Source organism: Typopeltis vanoorti, chromosome 7, assembly GCF_054136105.1.
Source record: "Typopeltis vanoorti isolate ZY-2024b chromosome 7, IOZ_Tvanoo_1.0, whole genome shotgun sequence".
Lineage (NCBI taxonomy): Eukaryota > Metazoa > Arthropoda > Arachnida > Uropygi > Thelyphonidae > Typopeltis > Typopeltis vanoorti.
This window is the reverse complement of record NC_143555.1, coordinates 4,538,231-4,563,581: the sequence shown is the minus strand read 5'-3', so window position 1 is coordinate 4,563,581 and position 25,351 is coordinate 4,538,231. Positions and strand designations below refer to the sequence as shown.

The following is a 25,351-nucleotide window of genomic DNA, read 5'->3' as shown; positions in this document are numbered from 1 at the left end:
TAACTTATTGCCAGAAGAACAAAACGGGCAAGCCAAATTCTCAATAATCATTCTTAATCCAACGGTTTCTAGCAGATTCAACAAAGGGATAAGGGACCACAGGGCTACTCAACCCATCGTGTGAGAACAGTTATAATGCTGACAGTATTCAGTGATGTCTGATGAAAGTTACAATAGTCATTTTAATCTCACTTGTAAAATATTCCATCAGTCGTGTGGTATGTTCGGTAGCAGCATTTCTTTAAATCTTTTCTATATGGACAATTTTCCTTTATTGAAAAATTATATTTTAAAAACTTCCAAATGTAGAAAACTGTATAACTTGTAATTGTGGAAGATTCTTTGGTCTTGGTTAGCTAACTTTTCATCTCCTTTTAATGACCATACTAGCTCTACTTACAAAACTCCTGTGTGCTAACAATGTTGAGTTCATTCTATCTTCCTTTTTAATACAATTCTGCCTATATTGTCATCTGTTCACTCCAATCTTTGATAAAGTATTTTATTTCTAACCGAGCGCTTAAATCCCAAAGTTCCAACCAATTTTAACAGGCTTATATAGCCAGTTTAGTGTTTCATTTTGCTCTTATTCCATATAAATTTATTCAGCTGGCTCTCCATTAAACCATCTTTGCTTATTCTTCAAACAATAATAATAATTCAGCATCCACTTTACCATTGCATCATAAACACAAATATAAATAATGTTTCATAGGCAAATTGGTTACTAGATCCAACATTATTTCAAAGCCGAATGTTTGTAGAAACTATGAAGGTTTCATAAGTTGACCTGAGGGCTTACGAGAATACAGTCCTTGGAAATTTCCAAAGGAAAACTACTGCCATATGTGCAGGATGCATTCTACTGATCTGAAATACAAGCATGTTTTTCTCTTTATGCATTAAAATGGTTGTGATGAAGGGGGATAACGTGTGTGCATCACATTCTTTATTAACTTGGAAAGGTGGCCATTGTAATATACACAATAGAATGTTTTGGAGAAACACTGAAAATGTGAAGTAAGTGTGTAGTTTCATTTTCGATGGAGAGAACATATATAAAGAAAAGTCATACTGATTGTATTTTTTTTTTTTTTTAAATGCCATCCCACATATCATAATTATGTGAGGACTATCTTCCTGTGCAACAATTGTGGTAGTCACATAAAGGTCTACACCAATTTCTGTCTTATCCCACCCTGCAAGAACAGCTAAGGAATCTTCCACCCACTACAACTCGTGTGTAAAAAAAAAAAAATGAATGCTACTGTCATTATTTTACACAAAGTTTCCTTTGTGTCTTTTCATCCTATTATAGAATGCTTCCAGGATATGGTCAGAAGAATAACATGTTCTAGTCAAGGAAATTTCTGGATACCGATAAGGATGATGCTCGTCTTCTTTTGAAGTGGCAGAATTCTTTTGTTCCAAATTAATGTTTTCTTCATTTGCATTCATTCTGTTGCATATTATTTTGTGCACTCTCAGTTTAATGTTTTGCTGATTGCTTCAAGTGTCTCCCTGTCATTTCCATAATTTACTTTCCTCACTAAAAATTATACCTATTCTCCTGCTCTTTTGTGATGTCAATTATGTAATCTGCCAAGTCTCAAAGACTTCTAGCAGGTTAAGTTAATAATAATCTATACACAGTAGAGAACTTATCTTAATCTTTTTACATTCAGCTTTAATGTAGTCCATAAAAATTCTAAATATCAATAGAGTACAAAATTGACTAAAAAATTATCCAAATTCTGTCTAGGAGCTTGATGATTATGTTAGAAGTATAAAATATATTGTGTACACATATACACAGTAAATGCTTATATTTGAACTTAGCATCATATATAATGGCATTTCTCAGTTTTTATGTAGTTTGCTAAGTACCATTCACTGAGCTAAACTCAAATATCCAAGATAAAATTTCATGTGCATATTAAGTGAATATATTTTTCTGTTCTGCAAGAATCTCTTGGTACATTTTTTTTTCTAAGATGTCCAAATTCCATGCTGCACTTGGTCTTCTCTTTCATTCTGAATTGTTATTATATTGAGAACATAAAAACAGAATGCAGTAAGTCACTGCTATTTTTTTGAAATCAGAATATGCAATTAACCAAACTTTATTACTGGTGATAGAAAAACTGTTTATTAAAAAAAAGAAAAGAATAATAATATATAAGGAATGAGCTTCACAATATTGATTACTTCAACTGCACTGCTCAAAAATATTTCAACATAAAGACTACGGGAATTCAAGAAAAATTAACCTAGCTTCACAGAATATGCATTCAGCAACTTTTATTTAATTTATACAGAAACACTTCTCGAAGTGTTTTTAAAAGTTTACTATGAGATTAATCCCCAATTCCAGCTAAATATACACATGTAGTTACTTATAACAAGTTACTCACTTCAGTACATATCATTACTAATTAATTTTCTGAAGGTTGAAAATATTGTTCAGTGAAACTGTTAACATTTGTGCAGTTTCTTACCATATATTTCTATTTTTGTAGGTTTCGTTAATGTTAAATCATTGGTTAAAACACAACAGGAATAAAACTAAACTAAGTGCATTATTACAATAATGTATTTTTCTTTCACTAATTTAGGCATCTTCATTTTTCTTACATTTCTTGTCACTCTTGTCCTAAATGATGCACAAGGTTTTTTTTTTATTTTTTTTATCTTAAAATATTGACTAGTACTGTGACACAAGGCACTGGATGATAAAATGTCCCTCCCTCAGCCACTATTTCTTTCTCTCACTCATTCTTAACCAGATACACGTGTGCAGGTATATATATACACACTCATTCATTCACTTTTACAACAAGGAAAATAACATAACAAAATCCTGTCATCCTTTTTATTTGGCATAGATTTTCTTTCCACATAAAATTATTCTTGTGATAAATATCCAGTTACAAACACTGACAGTAGCAAAACATGCATGCATTTATGTACAATCTGATAAAGATGGGATTTTAGTGGCTATCAAGTACCTTGTGATGAAAGTGAAAGGCCACTATTAGTGGATTTAATTTTATAATCAAAATTTGTACTCTGTTAAAAAATTAATGCTCTCTAATAAAGAACAGTGATATACACAGAAGAAAATGAATGATGCTACAATTATGTAAAATGGAAACTTGATTTCTAGTTTAAAAGTAAAAGAACATTCAAAGGATTTTATAAAAGAAAATATGGGCAATTTCCTGATTTAAATAAAGAAAATTCAGAATTAATACTTCTACAAAATTTAAAAATTCAACATACTTCTGTTGAGGTAAAAATGGCAATAAATTTATAACATGTCAAAGCAATATCTACTGGACATTTCTAGTCTTTTTTTTTTTCATTATAAAATCAAACATTTTACAAGGAATGAAGTATAAAATTAATTTTATCTAAAGTCTTAATCTGATGTCAACTAATATAGAGTGATCTCAATCATCCAGAATTAATTTAGCTAACTACAAATATATTTTCAAAATTAAAATCACTCATACCAAGCATTTAAAAAAAGTGACCACAGAAAGCAATACTGATATACAAAAATTTTTTTCCATGAGATGTGCATATAACTAGTGGGGGGGAGAGAAAGTGTCACAGGAAACTGCCTATAATAAAATCTTATTCATTAGGTACCAACAACAAAATCATACTTAGGTATTTTCGTATGTTTCAAAACTCCTTAAGAGTGAAAGAGAGATCTGTCTCTCTGTGCGTTAGCATTGGGGTTTTTACATCAAAGGAAACTTTCTTACGAATTTATGCAGTATGAGGATGTAATATATGTAATGTAAACAATATTCACAGTGAAATGGTACACAGTACCACTTTTATAACATCATGCCAAGCAGACCAAGTTCAAACAGGAAGAAATGTCATGTACAGTGATGCGGAGATGTGACAGCTAACTTGATTCCAACACTTCAATAAGTCTTTGGATGGATTTTCCACCAGTATTTCCTCCAACTCCCTGAAAATGTAAATGTAAATTCTTACTGTTTTGCACAACAAAGCATAATATCACTATATATAGTTTCTTTTGTTACTGTCAAAAAAAAAATATCACTAAGGCAGATATATTTATTTGAATATAAAAAAATGGGAATTAAGACCCAAATTTCTTTTTCTTGCATACACTTGAATATAACAGAAAAAGCAACTACCAATAGTTGTAATGGCGACAAACGATTCTTTCACCTTCTTAAAAAATGGAGTGGCTTCCTTAATACAGCAGATGCACACTACCATAACAACAATGACATGAAAAAGTACAAAAAAGAAAACCAGAATTAATGCTTAAATTTCAACCTATTTATATTAGCTTATAATCAAAGGTACTCACCTTAAATTCTCATGAAATATGTGCAGACCATACCATTAAAATGAAAAATTTAGAAAATTTTACCTTATGGATAAGGAATCCTTCAAACAGAAAATGAGCTGTTACCAATACCAGTTTCCTAAGTTAAAGAAATACTGTATGTTGTGCAATATTTCTTGAATTTACATGTCTGCTTCCTGATGTACAACTAGTTTTCAGGTTATTTTTGATTTTAGTTTAATAAACTAAATATACGCATTCTGGATTATGAAAATTTCAGATAAGTGACATTGATATAAGAAGTATTAATGGAAAGGAAATCAAACTTGCAGAAGAACTGGAAAAGTACTACATGGACATAATTGGCATTACTGAAACAAAGAAAAAAAAAAAAACAGGTGAGATCTTACTAAATAATAAATATCAGATGTTATTTTCAGGCAATCATGATCAAGTAAAAGAAAGAGTAGAGATAGCACACAACACCAAACATGAAGATAAACTTCTTGGTTAGGAAATGGACAATGAAACTTATTTGTACCTATGGTCCCACAGAAGGTTCTTCTAAAGAAGAAATGGAGGAATTTTTTGAGTCATTAGAGCAGGCAGCTGACATGAAGAAAATGAAAAATTTGGTCCTTGTTAAAGATCTGAACCCCACGGGCATATAGGAACATTTTCGAAAAAAAGGGCAATGCTAGTAATAATGGTAAGTATTGCTGGATAGCAGGACATGGACTAGTCATCATTAACACTAACATGCACATAAGTTCATGGGTAGAGAACACACAAGAAATAAGAAAAGCCTCGTTGACTACATCATTATACTGGAGTGTACAGAAGATTTGAAATTGGAAGTGACCATTACTAAGCAGGATAAAAATGATATCACATTGTGAAAAGAACTAAAGTTGAACAGCTTTTAGAGATAAACTGTAGGCTCGACTATACAAACATTATTGAAGAAAAAATGAAACTGATTGATTCTGCAAGGATGGAAAAATAAGAACATGGTGGATACGAGAGTATTGTAAAATGATTCAAACATACTAGAAAATATTCAGTACTTGTCATATCAATATACATGTCAAAAGGCAGCCGGAGTAGATGATATTTGACTAGAATTGCTTAAATAAGGAGGTATAAAAGTTTTGCAGTAGCTACACTGAATAATTCAGAGTGTCAAATTTCCAATGATTGGAGTAAGTAGAGCTCTCATAGTGCCCATCTATAAAAAAAGGAAATAAAGCTGAATGTGAGAATTACAGAGGAATTTCTCTACTAAGTATTCCAGATAAGATTTATGCAACCATACTTGAAAAGAGGAGAGGTTGAGAAAGATTGGAGAATAAGCTGGATTCAGGCCCAATCGAGGTAGTCAAGATCAGATTTTCACTTTTAAACAAATAGGTGAGAAATTGCAGTAACATGACATGGATCTGGAAAAGGCATATGACAAGGTGTCCAGAGAAAACCTTTTCAAAATGCTACAATTATATGGTGTAAATGGAACACAATACATAGTCTACATTTAAGTTGTCAGTCAGCAGTTAGAATTGAAGAAAATGCACATTATCTCCACTCTTCTTCATCACTATGAAATAAAATGGCACTGGACATGTCGAATTAGTTATTTGCTTTATGCAGATGATGTTGTACTAAACACATCTTCATGATTCTCTAACTAGATTGAAAATCAGCAAAAAAAAAGAGAATATATGACTTCAGCTATTTAGGCACAGATTTTAGTGAAGATGGAAGGTTAAATCTGGAAATAGATAACAGAATAAGCAAAGTTGATAGGGTAGATAACCAGCTGAATAAGAGAGAAATTAGACAAAATACCAGTATACAAGCCAGTTGGGTTAGAAATAAAACACTTGATCAAAGACCACAGATATGAGGGTTCTGAATCAATGGAAGAATCATATTAAAAAAGGAACTTGATGTATTAGCATTCATATGGATGGAGTGTCTGGTCTTTAAGGTGTTGAAACCTCCAGAAAAGCATACAACAGGACCACATAGCATCTGTTGATGTCCAATGGATGGATGGAGTATTTGTTCAGTGACTACATTTAGTTTTTTGGGTGTTTATGTAATAAGCCTTTCTTCCATATGGAGTCATATCGATAAGCATTCCTGAATGTTGAGGAACAGTTAGCATAATGAATGTTTTTGCCAGGATGGCAGGGAAAAGACCCAGAGGCACTTTGGAAGAAAAATTGTCAATAGGAAGTTAGTAATGATGTAAACTACAGTGCAAATCAGGAATTGGATGATGAAATTTAAATGTCACTTCTGGATTTTCTTTTTTATATCTCCCATTACTTGTCTGCATTTGTGCTTTATGTACATTTCCTACCATTTCTTTTGGCCTCTTTCTTACAATTTCCTTTTCTTCATGGGGAAAAAGAAATCTGAACCCATGCCTGTGGTGTCTGGTACAGTTGATGCTTGAACAGCGCAGAGGCACCCCCCCCTCCCATTGTTCAAAAATCCGCATGTAACTTTTGACTGGAAGCATTACCGATAACATAAACAGTCAATTAACACATGTTTTGTATGGTATTATATATATACATACTATATTCTTACAATGAAGTAAGGCACAGAAAAGAATGAAAGCCCAGGTAGTCTCAATATGCCCGGAACAGTGGTTTCAGGGTGATATAGCAGGCCCTGTGGTATCGTCAGTCCGTGACTGCTATAAAGAAATTGCTTGAATATTGCTACTTGGAATGTAAGAGGATTGAATAAATGTGGGAAATTGGCTAATGTGATGAGACAGATGGAATATTAGTATACTAGGAATAAGTGAAACTTTTTTTGGAAAGGATCATCAGATTTTGAGTCGAAACTTCCAAATGGCAAGATATATAATATGCGTCAGGTGGTGAAATATCAAGAAGAGGTGTAGTTTATTGTAGAGAAGAAAACTAATAAAAACATTATGCATATAATCAAAAAATCAGAGTAATGGCAATTTTAGTGAAATCTAAACCTAGAGATATGCTCCTACAGAACTGGTCTATAAAGGAAGTTGGATCAGAGAGAAAAACTACGTATGTGGGTCCATTTGGAATGAGATAGGACAAAAGCTGATTGATTTCTGTAACAAGCACTGATTTTGAGCAAAAACCAACGGCACAATACAAATGGGAAAGTCAATTAGACTATATTGTAGTCAGTAAACATTACTTCAATGGAATACAGAACTCAAAGGTGATGCCAAGTGCTGACTATGGATCCGATCATAAACTGGTCTTAATGAAGATGAATATTTGCCTGAAAACAAAATTTAAAACAAGTCAACCCCTAAAATGGTACAAAATCCAATAGTAAAATCAAAATTTAATGAAAATATTTCAAAACTGCTGTCTGCACAGTTGCAAAACAAAAATGAATCCTCTCAGTGTTATAGACTACAAACCACATAAATAAACAAGAAGAAAGAAAGAAAAACCCATGGATAACTCAAGAGGAGCAAATGAAGAAGAAAGGTTAAGATATAAAACTTTGGATAAAAGAATCAAACAGTTATGTAAAAGATTGAAAGAAAACTGGATAAATAGGCAGTGCACTGAGCTAGAACTACAAAATCAGAAAGCATTCCTGAAAGTGAAAGAACTTAATGGAAACATACTCATTGATAAGGAAAAGATAAATGGAAGATGGGTGGAGTACTTATCAGATCTCTATGACAATGGTAACATGTTAGATGATTCACGACACCTTAAGTTAAACATAACAACAGATACCACTCTACCCACAAGAAAGGAGGTAGAACATGTAATTAAGAATCGTCCTAATAATAAATCCCCTGGGTGTGATAATATTCCGGCTGAGCTGCTGAAAGCTTTGACTGGCAATAATAACTATTTAGTGGAATCCATTCAGGACATCTATAAAACAATACAATTACCTGAAGTTTTTACAACATCTATCTGAATACCAATTCCAAAGAAAAATAATGCGTGGGATATTAGGCTCGCAATTTTGTGCATCTAAAATTATTTTAACCATTGTTAACAAACAAATTGAAAGAGCCTTAAGTGGTGAATAACAGAAAGGTTTCAGAAGAGGAATGGGAACCATTAATGCTACCCTGGAACTAAAAATAACAATAGAAAGATCACTTGAAAGAAATAGGAACATTTACATATGCTTTCAGAAGGCTTTTGACTGGGTAAAACATAATAAAATGTTCAATATATTAGACATAGAAGATCATGTACTTAAGATTATAAAAATGATTTACGCCAAACAGAAAATGCAGATGTTTAACGATGAGACTTCTGTAGTGAAAATAAAAAGAGGTGTTAGACAAGGTTGTATCCTTTCACCAAATCTATAGTGAGACAGTGATGAAAAAGATTGAAAAACAAAAAATAGGAATTAGTATCAATGGTATAAAATACAACAATCTTAGATAGGGTGATGATACCATTCTAATAGCAGAAAACAGAAACTAATTGAAGAAGGTAAAGAATTTGGATTAGATATAAATGCAAAAAATACCAAATTTATGAAAATCTCAAAAGAAAGCAGATCCGAGCCAGAAATATTCATAAACATACAACAGAATACAAATATTTAGGCACCTACTTTACTGCAGATGAAAAGCAAGATAAAGAAATAAATATAGGAACAGCCATAGCTAAAGATGCATTCTGGAAAAATAAAGATCTGCTCAGAAGTTCTGTGAGTATTGAGACAAAGAAAAGAATGATAAGAACATTACTGTGGCCAATTTTCACATACGGAAATGAGACCTGGATATTCAAGAAGAGAGTAAGACAACAGATAATGGCCTTTGAAATGTGGTGCTATAGGAGAGCTCTGAAAATCCCATGGACATGTGACAAATATAGATGTCCTACAGAGATCTTTATTACAGGAAATGATCCAGAGGATACTAACAGTTTTAGAAGGAAAAATTATGGGAAAAGGATTAAGAGGCAAAAAACGAAGGACATAGCTTGAAGATATAAGATCACATGACTATGCAGAAACAAAAAGGAAGGACACGGTGCTGCACCCTCTCACTGAGGAAGCTACATGAAGAAAAGAAAAGAAAATACATTTACAGTGCCATGCTGTCTTTGTTTATATCATCTGTTTACAAGATGAATTGTATGTCTTAGATACAAAACACTGTAGATGTTATACATATTACTAATACTAGACATCAAAAATGAAAAATAAATTATTCATATTTATTTACAGGTGTATAAGAAAGCAGCAGCAATGGGATTGCTTTATGGTAGTCTATATACACTAATGAATGAATCGTTATAAAATTTCTATTTAATGCTGCAAACGGCCATGTGCGTAAGTTTTGATGAATTTTAACTTTTTATAATAGATTAATATCCACATATATTTTATACCTAACTTTTTCGATATTTCTTAACCTGTGGTCTGCAGGCAGACTTAAAAAAAACAACAAATAGCACCAGAATGTTCAAAGGCAGAAGCAATAAAACTATATTGTTGTTCACTTCACCCCTCTTTTATTGCTTCCGCCTTCCTTTGCTGTTTTCAAGTGAACATGTGTTAGTCACATGTTCCACAACAGTCGCCCATTCTGTAGAAAATCTTAATAGAAACCAAGGTTTAATCTTATCCAAGATCTGGAAGACCCTAATTAGATCTCTAAACACACAAGAAATGAACTTTAGTACCAACTATGCAAGGTTCCTAAATAACAAGTGAAATCATTTATTCGCTACACGTGTATTGCACACGTTCAGTGTTGTTTTGCAATTTATAATTAGAATTCTGTTAAAGTCTAGTCCGTAACATGTTTTGTTAGCTTTAATTCCCATCATCAGTCCTGTACTCTGAAGATGCCAACAGCTAAAGTTGGTGAAACTAGTTGGTATTAAAATAGTTTTTTCTCAGATACTTGATCAACATTTCCCAAATAGTCAATTTACATAGCTTCTGTGGTCAAGAAAAAATATTGTTTAATATGAATAGAATCCATGGAGATACTAAACGAAAGGTACACAGTTTTGAACTTCTAAAATGCAAAAAAGCTAGGTTGTTAAATCTCCTCACCTTTTTTAAAAGGATTTCGGGACAACAACATTATTCCTAAGTTCTTATCTTTAAAGCAACAATTCCATTCCAGACGAGCTAAACATATATATTTCAAGACATCGCTGGCACTTCTATATGAAAGGATACAACACACGAGATTTGTATTAAGCACAATAGACTCGCAATGTTACAATTTCTTTGAGGATATCTCTAGACCAAGATGTTTGGCAATTTTAGACAGAATGATCAATATTAGCTATGAGAAAGCCTTTACAAAAAGCAAACGGAACCAAATTAAAAAATGTAACTACCTTTATGCAAATCATATTAAGTCTAAACCTTCTCTGCCCGACAACAAAGTTATTTTTAATTTATTGGATCACGTATTGACTAAACCAGAGATTGCTATTCTCAAAAAAGTTTCAACTTTGCGATAACACCTGATCACATACCTAAAGTGGATATCATTTGTAATATAGATAAGGCAATCTCGTTGTTACCTCAACACACAGCCAATGACCTTAGATTAAAAAGTAGTACCATCCTCTCTTCTTCAAGAACTCCCAACACAAACTTCACCCCTCTGGAAAAAAGAACTATGCTTAATTTAAAGAAAAATATCGTTATACTCAAAGCGGATAAAGGAAACAGCACAGTGATTTTAAACACCAAAGACTACGAAGATAAACTTAGCTATCTACTATCAGACATGTCTGTTTACCATGTCTTAGTAACAGATCCAACGTTAAAAAATCACAATGATACCAACAATTTATTATGCCACATGGTTAACTGGCCAACAGAATTAATAAAAAAAAATTGAAGTCGATGCATCCTGTAACTCCTAGACTATATGGAGTTCCATTACTCCCTATTGTGGACTGTATCAACTCACCTACCTACCTATCTGTTGTCTAAGCACCTCGCAAAACTCCTACAACAACATATCCATAATTTGGATACTTATATTAGAAACTCACATTTTGTAGAGAGATTAGAAAACATCTCCATCTTCAAAAATGATCTACTGGCCAACATAGATGTCCAATCTTTATTTACGAACATGCCTGTGGTAGAAGTCATCAACATTTTAGGTACTTTGTTTCCACAACATATTGCTTCGCTGTTCAGTCATTGCCTAACATCAAACTATTTTTTATGGAAGAAAACCATACCAGCAATTGACTGGCTTGGCAATGGGTAGTCCCCTCTCACCATCTTGTGTCGATCTTTTCATGGAAGATCTTGAAAGTAGAATTTTATCTCAAGTAGACCCCAAACCCACAATATGGTGGAGATATGTGGATGCCATCTTCATTGTGTGGAACCACAAAAAAGATGACTTATTTGAATTCCTAAATAAGATCAATTCTTTTCACCATCCATTCAATCAAATTCACCCTGGACCTTGAAAAAGAAAAACAACTACTGATTTTGGATATCCTAATTAAGAAGCAAGCTAATGGTTGTTTCAACCCTCTCACTTTACAGACAACCCACGAATACAGGATGTTATTTACACTTAACCCCTCCCACCACATTTCTCAAAAACTCAGCATTGTACATATGCTAAAGAAGAGAGCTGTCTGGATTACAACAGACCAAAAAGATCTCCAAGACGAATTGACACTGATATCCAACAACCTCATCTTGAATGGCTACCCCCGGAGACTTGTTAACAAGATTCTTTTCTCTGATCCACCACAAAGACACTCAATATATTACCACAATCGTCATTCCATACGTGGGGACAGCCTCCTTTAAACCTAAAGATACAATTCGAAAACTTTTAAGATCTCCAAAAGACTTCCATCCTTTCTTTAAATATCCTAGAGTTTACAATATCCCATGCTCATGCAGTTTAAGTTAGATCGGCCAGACTTCAAGAAGCCTTGAGATAAGACATCAGATATGTCAAAAACAACAGCCAAGATATATCGGGCTTATCTTCCCATTTCTCCAGAACCAACCATATCATTGAGTGGGATAAAAGCTGTATTCCTTACATAGAAGAGGATTACTGCTCTCCTATTTTTAAAGAAGCCACAACAGTCGCCCGTTCTATAAAAAATCTTAATAGGAACCAAGGTTTAATCCTATCCGAGATCTGGAAGACCCTAATTAGATCTCTGAACACACAAGAAATGAACTTTAGTACCAACTATGCAAGGTTCCTAAATAACAAGCGAAATCATTTATTCGCTACACGTGTATTGCACACGTTCAGTGTTGTTTTGTTAGCTTTAGTCCTATCATCAGTTCTGTACCCTGAAAATGCCAACAGCTAAAGTTGGTATTAAAATAGTTTTTTCTCAGATACTTGATCAACATTTCCCAAAGCTTCTGTGGTCAAGAAAAAATATCGTTTAATATGTGTTATCCACATTTCAACCAATTGCTTGTTGTTTATTGATTTTTATTACTGAAGGTTTCCTCCTTCAACCATGGCTCAGTATACCTTCAAAAGTGCTAAATGATACTTGGACAAAGTGTGTCGTGAGTTAAGCCAAGTATTTCTAAATTTTTCGGAAACGTTTTTTAATAATGGAAAAGTGGCTTAGAACTAGGACTTTGAAAAGAAGAGCAAATGAAACAGGTGATGCTAACCCTAATTGTGATACACGTGTTGTAACAGCGAGTAAATCTGGTGCTATTAAAGTAGAAGAAACAAGCAGTTCAAAGAAAAAATGCAGTAGGAAATATAACAGTTCATATTTGGAATTCGAGTTTACTTAGTGTAGAGATGAAAGTGAACAGAAACCTTATAATAAATTTAGTTTAATCCTTTATCCAAGTGTGAGCAAACAAAGTTTGCACCTGAAAGTATCTTCAGGACTGGGTTAAGATGGTACAACACCAGGGCAACGCGTTGCAAAGGTGGAGCAAGTTATCAACACTCCTATCTCAGTATCTCCTATAATGCAAAACACATCTCCTTGCAGATATGTCTAATGTTATGCATTAAGGGAAGGGCCACAAGCTACCACTGTTGGTAGCTTGCTCCACCTTTGCAACGAGTTGCCCTGATGTTATACCACCTTAACCCAGTCCTGAAGATACTTTCAGGTGCAAACAAACTTTGTTTGCTCACACTTGGATAAAGGATTAAACTAAATTTATTATACTCTAACCAAGTGAAAAATAAACTTTGTTTTGTGTTATCGAACAAGTGCATGAAACCTGCGAAACTTCGACATTTAGAAACTAAACAAATTTTAGCAACATTAATCATGGGAAAGATGTAGTTTTGGCCATGGGTTCGATTAATAGCAAGGCACTAGAAGCATCTATCTCTTAAGTTTGTGCATAGCGAAAACCTCATTCTATCGGGAAAAATTTACTACTTCCAGCTATAAAAGATGTTGATTTGACTCCTCTTTCAATGATATTGTAGGACACAGAATTAAGGATATGGCAGGTGACATAGAATCTGTTAATCGAAAGAGTTAAGAAGAGCCCTTGTTATGCATTACATATAGACGAGACTACTGATGTTACAGATGATGCACAGTTAATATGCTACGTAAGATAACAACACTCATGACAATATTCTGTTTTGTAGAACTTTGTCATCTTGAACAACTGGAGAAGAAATATTACATAATACACAAAGTGATCCAGTAGGAAAAATGCATGGGCTTCTGTTCGTATGGAGCTCGTGCCCTTACAGGCAGGCATAGTTGGGGGGTTGTTTCTATGGTCAAGGAAGTGGCTCCAGATGTGAATCGGGTACATTGTTCCATACATAGGGAAAGGTTGACCACCAAAGTAATGCCATCAGAATTTAAAACTGTGTGCTATACAACGTGTAAAGCTAGCCTGTTAAATAACAGGTAATTTTCAGTGCTCTGCGATGAAATGGGCAGTAAATATATACAACTTTTGCTTCATTCTGAAATTCACTGGCTTTCCAGGGGCAAAGTACTAACAAGATTATTTCAATTAAGGCACGAAGTTTTACTGTTTGTAAATGAACATAATTCTAATTTTGCATCACTTCTTGTTGACAAGGCAAGGTTATCAACACTATCCTATCATTCAGACATTTTTTTTGAAATTAAATGAACTATATCTCTCCCTTCAGGGAAATTCTTTTTAACTGTTCTTGATACCTACAACAAAATAAAGGCATTTGAGAAAAAAAATAAAAAACTGGTGTTGTGCATTAGTTATGTAAAAGACAGATAATTTGGACCTTTTCTAACATTGGAATCCTTTTTAGTGGAAAATGGTCTTTTTTGTTGATTCTGAGTTTCTGGGAAGGGTTTGTGACCACCTCAAAACTCTGAAATATATTTTCCAAATAACTTTTATAAGAAATTTCTGTGGGTTCAAGATCTATTTCAGGCTTATAGTCACGAGAACGACCTTTCGTTACCGAAAAAAGAACAATTAATTGACAATGACAGTGGGCTTAAAATGCAATTCTGTGATCTTGGTTTGGCTCTATTCTGGATCTTGCCTTCAGTGAGAAGTGAATTTCCCGAATTATCTAAAGAAGCGTTGAAAATTGTCATGCAGTTTTCCATAACCTATCTTTGTGAGAAAGGATTTTCATCGCTCCTTCAAATAAAAACAAAATACAGAAATCATCTTAGTGTGTGTGCCGATCTTCGACTGAAGCTTACCAATATTGAGCCAGATGTCCAGCAACTCTGCAAAAGCCAAGCCATCTCATTAAAAGTAAGTAGTAACATAATTATATCATATTATTTATTTGGACTACTGTATCCATTCTCATTACCGGTTTTGGAATTAATCCATTTCCAAAATCGGGGATGAAACAAAATTTATGCAAAGTGGTGTCACAGTGAGTCTCAGCTCTGCTGGCGAGGAGGATAGCTGCCCACGTCCCGTTTAGCAAAGTTCCGTATCTTGTACGGTCGCTTGCGGGAATATGCAGCCGAGCATACTGAATCTGTCGCATGCAGACAACATCCGTACGGTCATGGATTGTACAGAAACACACAACGTAACGAATACAAGCAGCACACAGGACGGATATAAATAAAACCACCACACGATTAACGAATCTGCCCGATTTACGATGACCACTGTTGTGCCTCTGGATAAAACAGGACAGATATAATTAAAACCACTATCATAACACGATTAGCACAAATCACATGCGTACGGCATTTGGTCACTAGCGGGAAAATGCACCCGACCACATGGTGTTGGATTGTTTATAGATATCAGGAAGGACTTCACATAACAGGATGTCTTAATATTTTTTTTTTTGCTGGTCATGGAAAACAAGACGGTTCGTATCGGCCAGAAGTGGATTGGGGGGGCATTAATGGCTTTGGGGTGTTCTGAGTGAAATTTTTGGGAATATGCAGGGGATGGTTTGTACAGGACAAAGGATGTTATCCATAATGGAATCCATGGATGTCAAGTTCGTATTATGATGAATGGAGTAAGATAAGAACAACATTTTTCCCTCGTCTCGCAACGCACTTAGTGAATGGAACAGTTTACGTGTCGCAGGTCGAATCGGAGAGTGCCTGAAGATAAAAGATATTGTGGGGGCTAGCTTCATGAGAATGGGCAGATGAATGGGGATCACATAAAATATAAAAGTTGCTGTGGGTATCTAAATGAATGAAGGTCTCAGCAGTACGACGCTGACATTCCCCATGGTACCAATGGCGCTAAAAATGTTGTTGTGGGGTGAGCTAAATGGGGATAACATATAAAATCTAAATCTTCAAAAATTTTTCCAATATATTATTTTTAAAAAAATGGCATATAAGTGGATCCGTGCAGTTCAAGCCCATGCTCTTCAACAGTCAACTGTATATACAAAATATACCAGTGTAATTAATGATGAGGTTAAAAAGAATACAGGCATACCCTATTCATATGACACATTAGGTTCCAGACCTATATCATATAGCAAACCACTGTCTTCCCACCACCACCCATCATTTGTAGATGTATGTAATGGTTTAACACCATTAATAAAGCATTCATTCACATCAGTATGCAAATGAAAAAGCTATTCCAAATAGCTTGACAGGGAACATACAGGGAAACAAGTTTGGTCTTCAATCTACATTATTAATTAGTGTGGCACTTTTCACTTCTAACAGCTTTATCTTTATTTTAAACAACTGTAACAATAGTAGTGTGAGGTAAGTTTAAACTGTGGCCTATCTTAGTATTCGATACACTACTGTTCACTAAATTTAATCTTATAAATTAAAGATGCCAAGAAATTATGTTCTTCGTTTAATCCTTTATCCAAGTGTAAGCAAACAAAGTTTGCACATGAAGAAATTTCGGGACTGGGCAACTAATGTAGAGAGGCTAATGCCTTCACATCACTTGCCTTAGTAGCACATATCCTTACAGACATGTATGACACTATGCATTATGGGATACTAAAGCAAGTGATGTGAAGTCATTAAAATAGTTCAGGTGCGAACTTTGTTTGCTTATACTTGGATAAAGGATTAAACAAAGAACATAATTTCTTGACATCTTTAATTTATAGTATAACCAAGTAGAAAAATTTCCTATTATTTAATCTTAATATGTCATGTAACAGGTTTACGTATCTTCTTTTCACAGAAAACAACACTACCCTTATTTTGAATATTTTCTGCCAGTATTAACAACAATAAAATAATAGTTTAGAATTTGCAGCAAGCGACAATTTCATAAATAAAAAGTGAGTATTGGTCGAATTCATGTTGCTAAAAATGTCTTAATATGCCATTCTAAAAATCATTGAAACAAAGTTAAGAGAGAACTTTAATCCAATGAGAACTTGCCAAAGTAAAAATGTGCCAATACTATACTAGAAGTTATAGCATTCCAAACTTAAAACCAGATGAACACACAACAAATATCACAAAACTCAATTCTAAATCAAAAATTAAAAAATTTTTTTATCCTATAGATTAGCTCATTTTGTTTTTGAAAAACTATCTACCCAAACAAATTTCATAACTTTCACGTAAAGAAATACTGTATATTGTACAATATTTCTTTTTTAACTGATATAAACTTACACACAAGAGACCATATTTATTTAAGCTAATGTAATATTTGAATGTTAAATTTTGGATTTTCATTTTTATGTATGTTTGCCCTTTCTTTAGGAATGGAATGCAGGAGGTTAGCACTTTTATTCTAAATTCATCATAGTGAACTACATCTGATCTCTAGACATTTATAGCAATCTAACCTTGTGGTTGGTGTCCCTAGGAGTATGCTATAATGAGAGTTGATATTGCATATATATTGTTTGAGTGGTATGCAAGGTAAGAACATAATAAATACCCAAATGGAGTTCACTAAAGCTACCATATTTTGGCATACTTCAATCATCAGAGCTTAAATAGCAACCATCCCTTTACTCACAAAAAAGTTTTGAATTGTGTTTAAGAACATAACTTATTAGAATGTTCAATTGAAAGACATACCACAGGATTAAGTCCATAACTATATTATTAAGGAGAGAACAGGGGATGGTTAATATCAAGGTGAATGAACCAATTATGGGAAGAGAGCCAATAGCACAATTCAAAAGATGATAAAGATTTTATGCTTGCTTTTTATATCATCACTGGAGTTTTGCCAAAAGTACTGGACCAATATGGGAAAAAAGCAGCTGGCATCATTTCTGGAAAGATGTAAATAAGCACAATGTTCAGAAACATTGTGCTTATTTACATAAGACCAGTTTAAAAACCAGTTTAAAAGACTAGTTTAAAAACAGAGCTTGACAACTTTGAATGTGACAAAAGTTCAATGACAGAATTACCACAATTGTAAAACATGTGAAGGGTAGGAGGGTACTTTTTGTGAAATGAAATTGGCACTGACTTTTTTTTTTTTTTAAATCCAAACTACTATGTTCTGGAAAATGATGAACTTTGGGGGGAACAGTGAAGGACCAGCTCAAAAACTTCCCAATCATCTGTCTGAAAGACAGTTGAATCTGGGTGTCAATTTGCATGTATTTCCTGGTCAATTTTCCTATTTTGAGGATGAAAAATCCTGTAAGCTTTCTGTATGACTCTCACCTTTGATTAGAAAGTAGAGGTTCCTCACATTCTGGATGGGATTTAAATCTCATTTATACTAGCTATAAAACTCTTCCTATTTTCATGTTATTGCTGATCTTCATACCATATCTATGTTTTTACCAAAGTCTTCCCATGACTTTTGTTTAGCAAGTTTTACATAGTGTTTAGCTTTCTTACATTTGTCTTGGTATTCTCTAAAAGCACAAGCTGACTTATTTGCCAGGAACTTTTGATATGCTTTCTTCTTTTCCTTCACTGCCTCTTTAACTTCCTGTGTCCACCATGGAGTTCTGATTTTTCTATCCTTACAGACAACCTCACCACATGCCTCTCTCTGGCTGACCCAATCAGCGTTTTCCTCACGGCCTGCCACTGAATCTCCAAGGTTTGGTTCCTGTTCTCAAACTCTTTCATTTTTTCTTCAATAATGTTTGTATATTTTAGTCTACAGTTCACATCTGAGAGCTGCTCAACTTTTATTTGCTTTAAAACTTTCTTACATGTTCTTATTTTCAATATGAAATTCAATTTTATTCTGCTCACGACTAAATGATGATCACTTCCAATTTCAAATCCTCTGTACACTGTAGTGTCTGGATTATGCACAGGAGTAGATGATATTTGACAGAAATGCTAAGGTATAGAGGTATAAAAGTCTTACAGTGGCTGCACTGCATAGTTCAAAAGGTCTGGACAGAGGGACAAATTCCGGATGATTGGAATAGAGCTCTCATAGTGCCCATATATAAAAAGGGAAATAAAACTGAATGCGAGAATTACAGAAGTATTTCTTTACTGAGTGTTCCTGGTAAGATTTACACAAGTATACTTAAGAAATGGTTGAAGGATTGTGGAAGAAAAGCTTGGTGAAGAACAAGCTTGATTCAGGCCAAATAGAGGCTGTCAAGATCAAATTTTCACTTTACAACAAATAGTTGAGAAATCATGGGAATATAACAAAGAATCAACCTACGATATGCAGATGACACCGTGCTAATTGCAGATAACATTATGGATCTCCAAAAACTCGTTGACAGAGTATACATAGAAAGCCAAAGAATGGGAATAAATATAAACATCAACAAGACAAAATACATGATCATCAGCAAACATCCAGCCTCATCAATGAAACTGACACTCAATGGGAAAAATATTGATCAAGTGTCAAGATATAAATATCTTGGTTGCTGGCTTAATGAATGGTGGGATCCAGAAATCCAGAAATAGATATAAAGACAAGGATTGAAGTTGCACGGCAGTCCTTCATGAAAATGAGAACACTATTCTGCAATAAAGACCTAAACATGGAAGTCAGATGCCGAATGCTGAAATGTTACGTGTGGTCTATTCTGCTCTATGGAGTTGAAACATGGACATTGAAGGCGACAACCATCAAGAAAATCGAAGCCTTTGAGATGTGGCTATACAGAAGAATGCTAAAGATATCATGGACAGAAAAAATTACCAATGAAGATGTCTTAAAATCCATTGGCAAAGCTAAACATCTTGTACAAATAATCAAGAAACGAAAAACATATCTTGGACACATCATGAGAAACAGCAAATACCAACTTCTACAAACTATTTTGGTAGGAAGAATTGATGGCAAAGGAACTAGAGGAAGAAACAGAATATCATGGTTTGACAACATCAAGACGTGGACAGGAAAGAGCAGTGCACAACTGCTCAGTTTGTTCGCCAAGATGGTCGCTGACCTTCGATAGAAGATAGCACAATAAGAAGAAGAAGAAGATCTGGAAAAGGCATACGACAGGGTGCCAAGAGAGAAGCTATTTAATACGTTACAGTTATATGAAGGAAGTACATTATCCTCTCTGTTATTCATTATCTATATTATGGATCACATTATGAAGGAAAGTGGTATTAAACATATCAAAATTGGAGATGTTAATGTCACCTCTTTGCTTTATGCAGACGATGTTATACTTATCAATAAATCCGCTACGAGTCTGCAAGATTCCTTGACTAAATTGAATAACTGTTGTAATAGATATGGTATAATGGTCAGCAATACAAGACAAAGACAATAAAAATAAGCAGAAGCATTGACAATATCAACTGCATTCTGAATGGAGAACCTATAGAACAAGTGAAACATTTCAGCTACTTAGGCACGATTTTTAGTGAAGATGGTAAATTGAATATGGAAATAGACAACAGAATCAACAAAGCTGATGTAGCTTTACATTGATTTTTACAGAGGTCAAGTCTCATGAGAACTGTTACAAAAATAACCTTGTTTGTCTCTATGTAATTTTTGCTAAATAACCCTATGGGAATCGATTGTATTTACCATTTTAACTAAAGTTTCTAGAATGTCAAAGGCAATGCTTTGCCGTTGGAACTTTGTATAATGTATAATAGCACAAGAAAATTGTTTGTAAGCTCTTCACACGAACACCTTCAAAGCTAGTATCAGAGAAGTTTCCGCTGCCCGACAAGACAAGGAAAAAAGCGTACACGGAGGAGAAGAAAGTACGTGCCAGCCTTAACAAAAGGATCAAGGAGAACTGCCGATTTCTTCAGGGTTTACAACCCTTGGTGCAAGGTCCTGAGAAGGTGAAAATAAAAGAGGACTGAGCTCAACATCGCTGGGCAGTTTTCCAGCAGAGAACCAGAGGCAGTTGAGAGAAGGCAAGGTCCAAAAGCATACTGACCCAGAGAAACAGACTTTACGGCAAACCCATGCCAGAGGAAAATAATTGGGAAGTCAACCAAAGCCAAAAGCCACAGAACGTCTTAAAGCCTGTATGCTGAAACTCTTGCCTGAGCTTTTGATTACTGGGAAAATTGCAGTCCAAGAACCGGTAATACTCCAACGAAATGCCTCCTGAAACAAGGCCTAAGATGAAAGACCTTTAGAAGGTGTCATGACAAAGAGCCTCCATAAGTGTGTTCCAACCCTTTAATGTACATTCTTTTTGTAATCTAGGAGATATGTCATAGATGGACTGATAAGAAATATCTATAAGTGAGTCCTCTGAATTGTTGTTAACTGGAATATTAATTGTAAGATAACTTGCCTTAGCTAGTTAATCTCTTTATGAGTAAATTAGTCTCAGCAATTTGGTTTTCTTAAGCAGAGAAGTAACAGAGTAATTATATTGTTTAGTCATTTAATTTTGAAAAGAGAAAATTTCTTTCTTTATACCAAAAGGATAGGTAGAGAGAAAAGAGTAACCTCCCTATCGCTTATTTAATGTAAATAAATGTACCCGATTGTTTATTTTACAATGCACTGTTCCTAAAAAAATTATCGGACTTGTGAGCGGGAAACCAAGTAAAAGAGCTGAAGCATACAGTTAAGTGTAAATAGACCATGACTGTGCAAAGTTTTACTGAAGGAATTGGTGTTAGAGAAAGAGAGAGAGAATTCAATTTTAAGATATTAGTGGCGCAGTCTCAATAAAATAAATTTTCTAGTATCCATAGGCATAAGACTCGTAGAGCGAAAGGTAGATAAACATAGTACGCAATAGTATAAGCAAGAAAGGTTACGAGAGAGAAAGCGCGCGCACTGCTAATTAGAATAACGGTATTTCAAAGGCGCAGTAACCAAACAGGCTTTATAAATAGCACACTGTTTACTTCCTACCATTCCTACTGATATGGTAGGAAGTCAACTGAATAAGAGAGAAATTAGCAATATACAAAACTGTGTTCAAACCAATTTTAACTTATGGATCTGAAGTAAAACACTTGACCAAAGACATGAGAGTCCTGAGAAAGATTAGGGGCATGAACAGATGGCAATATCATATTAAAAATGAGGATATTAGGAAAGATTAGCAAAACAAGTATTCTCTGCCAGGTTGGCAGGAAAAAGACCCAGGGAAGACCAAGATATATAGGTGGAATTATACAGTAAAAAGTGCCTTAGAAGATAGAAATATAAGATCTGATAATTTTGGAGTCTTGACAGGTAACAGACTGATTTAGAGGAAATCAGTCTATTACCTGTCAGTGGTAGATAGGAAGATAATAATGATGTAAATTTTTCATGCAGTACTAATCATATCCTGTACACCCCTTCAGGATACAATGCAGGAATTTGATGATAATATATTTATTGTTTCATAATCTAAAAAACCTACTCTTCATACTAAACATTGAACTTCTTTTAAAGTCACTTTAGTAAGGAAAAGTGGTCTCAAATGGTGATAAAATTTATCACAAACTTCAATGGTCAGATTTCAACCTCTAAATGGTTGCAAATACATATGCTAACTAGGCCAGTCCAGTTAAGCTCTGCTTATTCATTAATTCTTTTATGGTTCTTATGTACCAACAAAGATTCAACCATCATTTGCACTCAATGGTGAAATTGTAAAAGCCAACTATCTGAAGATGCCATCCCACAAAAATATTCTTAAAACTGGATCTTGCTGCTTCCAACAGTTTCTTCTATTTTGAATGACAAATGTTCAGATGCAGTGATCCTTCCAACCCCTAATTTTTGTCAAATTGCTACACTGAAGTGTCTGCAACTCTTGTAAACAACTCTTGTAAATGCAAAGAGTAAAGTGAAATAAAGACTATCTGCCCAAAAGAATCACTATAAAAATTAAATAAAATCAAAGCATGCAATGAGAAAGGATCCCCCCGCCCCACACACTTCATCTTCCACAACTACCACGTGACATAAGGATTTGTTTAGATGAAACTTATTATAATATGAAAATTATTACTTACTGTAAGGCTGACAAAAGTGAGGAACTTTCTGAGCACTTCAATCATAACATCAAACTTGCCATCAGGCATGTGGTCCCGGAGAAGATCAGCATACACCTGCATTAAAAATCAATATATATTTTTTAAACAAATACAACTTTTTTTTTTTTTTTGTAAATATATAATAAATAGATTCAACAATGTAACTGGCATGACTATATATCAGAATGTTTACACTGAAACTAGGAACTCTCCCCAGTTTCACTTGCTTGTTTTTCCACCTGTTCTATGTTTTTTGCATATTTGCATACAGTTGGCTTGAATGATTTTCATGAAAATGGCAATGTTGCTATTGACTCAACTTCCTACTCAACACTAATATTGGACCTAAAAAGGGAAGGTGAAGACATTCTTCTCAAAATAGCCAAGTTAGATTGCATGACTGCAGTATTTAAGCCTAAACTTCAAAATGCTGATGTTCAAGAAACTACAATGTATAGGACACTGAACTTCAGCGAAGTCTATTCAGTTTGCAGCAACCAAATCCTACACTTTCATGTCCACATGTAATGTGAATCCCATTAAATTACCTTAATAGAGCCTGAAGTATATAGAACTGCTCAGTTACTACTTCTGACAATAATATTCGTACCTTTTTCACATCCAGACAGAAAAAGCCTTCTGGCACAATAAATACAGTTACTAAGCATTAGTTAATATATAACTACACTACAAGGGAATACCCCTTCTTAGTTGGAGGAAATGTGAATTAGGCACTAGGTGGTAGTGTTCTTCATTTCCTGGCTTATTGGAGGTCTGAAGTAGCAAATGCCATGTGTGGTCTCCAAAGCAGGGATTCCGTTTCTGTTCCCACCCCTTCTCCTCTCTGTGCAGTGTGAATGATCACAGAGATCCATAAACTCCTCCATTTTGAGGGTAAAGTAGTTAAAATGGTAGTGCTGTAGGCTGGCTGCCAGTTAGTGCATGGACCCGAACATGTCAGTAACAAGTCAGCAGACTTCCTGATCATCTGGTGAATAATCTCATTACCACATAATCTGCCATGCCTGGAGAGAGAGAGAGTCCAAGTAGTGGTACGTGGGGGGTGCATTGTTGAGGCCACGGAGACTGGTTTCTCTCTGTATGGAAACAATGTCCAAGAGTCTATCTTCTCTCATTGCATGTTCCCACTATATCCTTCAATCTAATCAAACCTATGAAGACTCTCAACAAACAGTAACAGTGCAACGAAGGCACTGTACTTCATAAACTAATCTCATCACAACCAACCACAACATACAAACCATACCATAATCTCTTCACTAACATCCGTGGCATTAACATAAATGACGTTCACCTCCACTTGTCTTCCAGTCCAGACATCTTCTTTCTGACAGAAACTCAGATCGCAGTTACATCTACTACTGTCCGCCTCCAATGCTCAAACTACATGCAACACGATTCTTTTCACCACAAGGGTGTCACCTGTGTCTTTAGGAAATCTGACATAGCCTGCCAGAGAATGAACCTGCCCTTGTGAATAATCTCTTCCAACAAATCCATATTAACACCAATGTAGAAGCAGTCACTATAAGACTTTCTGTTTGAAAGGGAAATATAATAACATCTGAAGACGTCATATCACAGTTATCATTCTTCTTACTTTTAATTGGACATAATACTATGGATACAGGCCAGACAAACATTAGAGCAGTGTTTCTCAATGTGGGGTGTATGCCCCACAGGGGGGACAATTAAAAATTGTACATATACATATTTATATTATACTTTTTCAGAACTTGACTGACTATTATGCTAGAGGGGGGGGGGGGGCATCATCCAAAAAAAAGGTGAGAAACATTGCATTAGAGTAGAGCATATGCTCGACAACAACAATCTCTCCCTTTTTAAACACAGGAAACAATACTTTCTTCCATATGCCTTAACCATCAGCCCATTCGTGCTTTTCACACTGTTTAAGTTGGAAACCGATAACAATTTATTTGGGAGCAATCACTTCCCCTTGATATCCACTTTTCTACATGGGCATCCAGTACTACATCACAGATATCATGGTGGAAAATTGAGCAAGCTAACTGGTCCACCTTTTCTTTTTTAGATTTTGATTCTGCAACAACATTCAGTTCATCTCATATAAGTGATGAATGTAACAATGTATTATAGCAGTAGCCACAACTGCAATTCCTAAAACATGTAATCGGTTCCCACGTTT

At 34.6% G+C, this 25,351-nt stretch overlaps 1 protein-coding gene across 2 annotated transcripts in view; it reads right to left on the bottom strand.

The window, feature by feature from the left end:
• Positions 1-1,771: 1,771 nt before the first annotated feature.
• The window catches only part of LOC150104457 (wings apart-like protein homolog), a 249,014-nt gene continuing 225,434 nt past the window's right edge, over positions 1,772-25,351 (bottom strand). For both annotated transcript variants that reach the window (XM_090395636.1, XM_090395635.1), the window contains 2 exons: positions 23,140-23,235; positions 1,772-3,988 (listed from right to left, as the gene is read on the bottom strand). In XM_090395636.1, the coding sequence (XP_090251762.1) occupies positions 3,923-3,988; positions 23,140-23,235 (162 nt within the window). In that variant the 3' untranslated portion in view covers positions 1,772-3,922. The remainder of the gene's footprint in view (positions 3,989-23,139; positions 23,236-25,351) is intronic.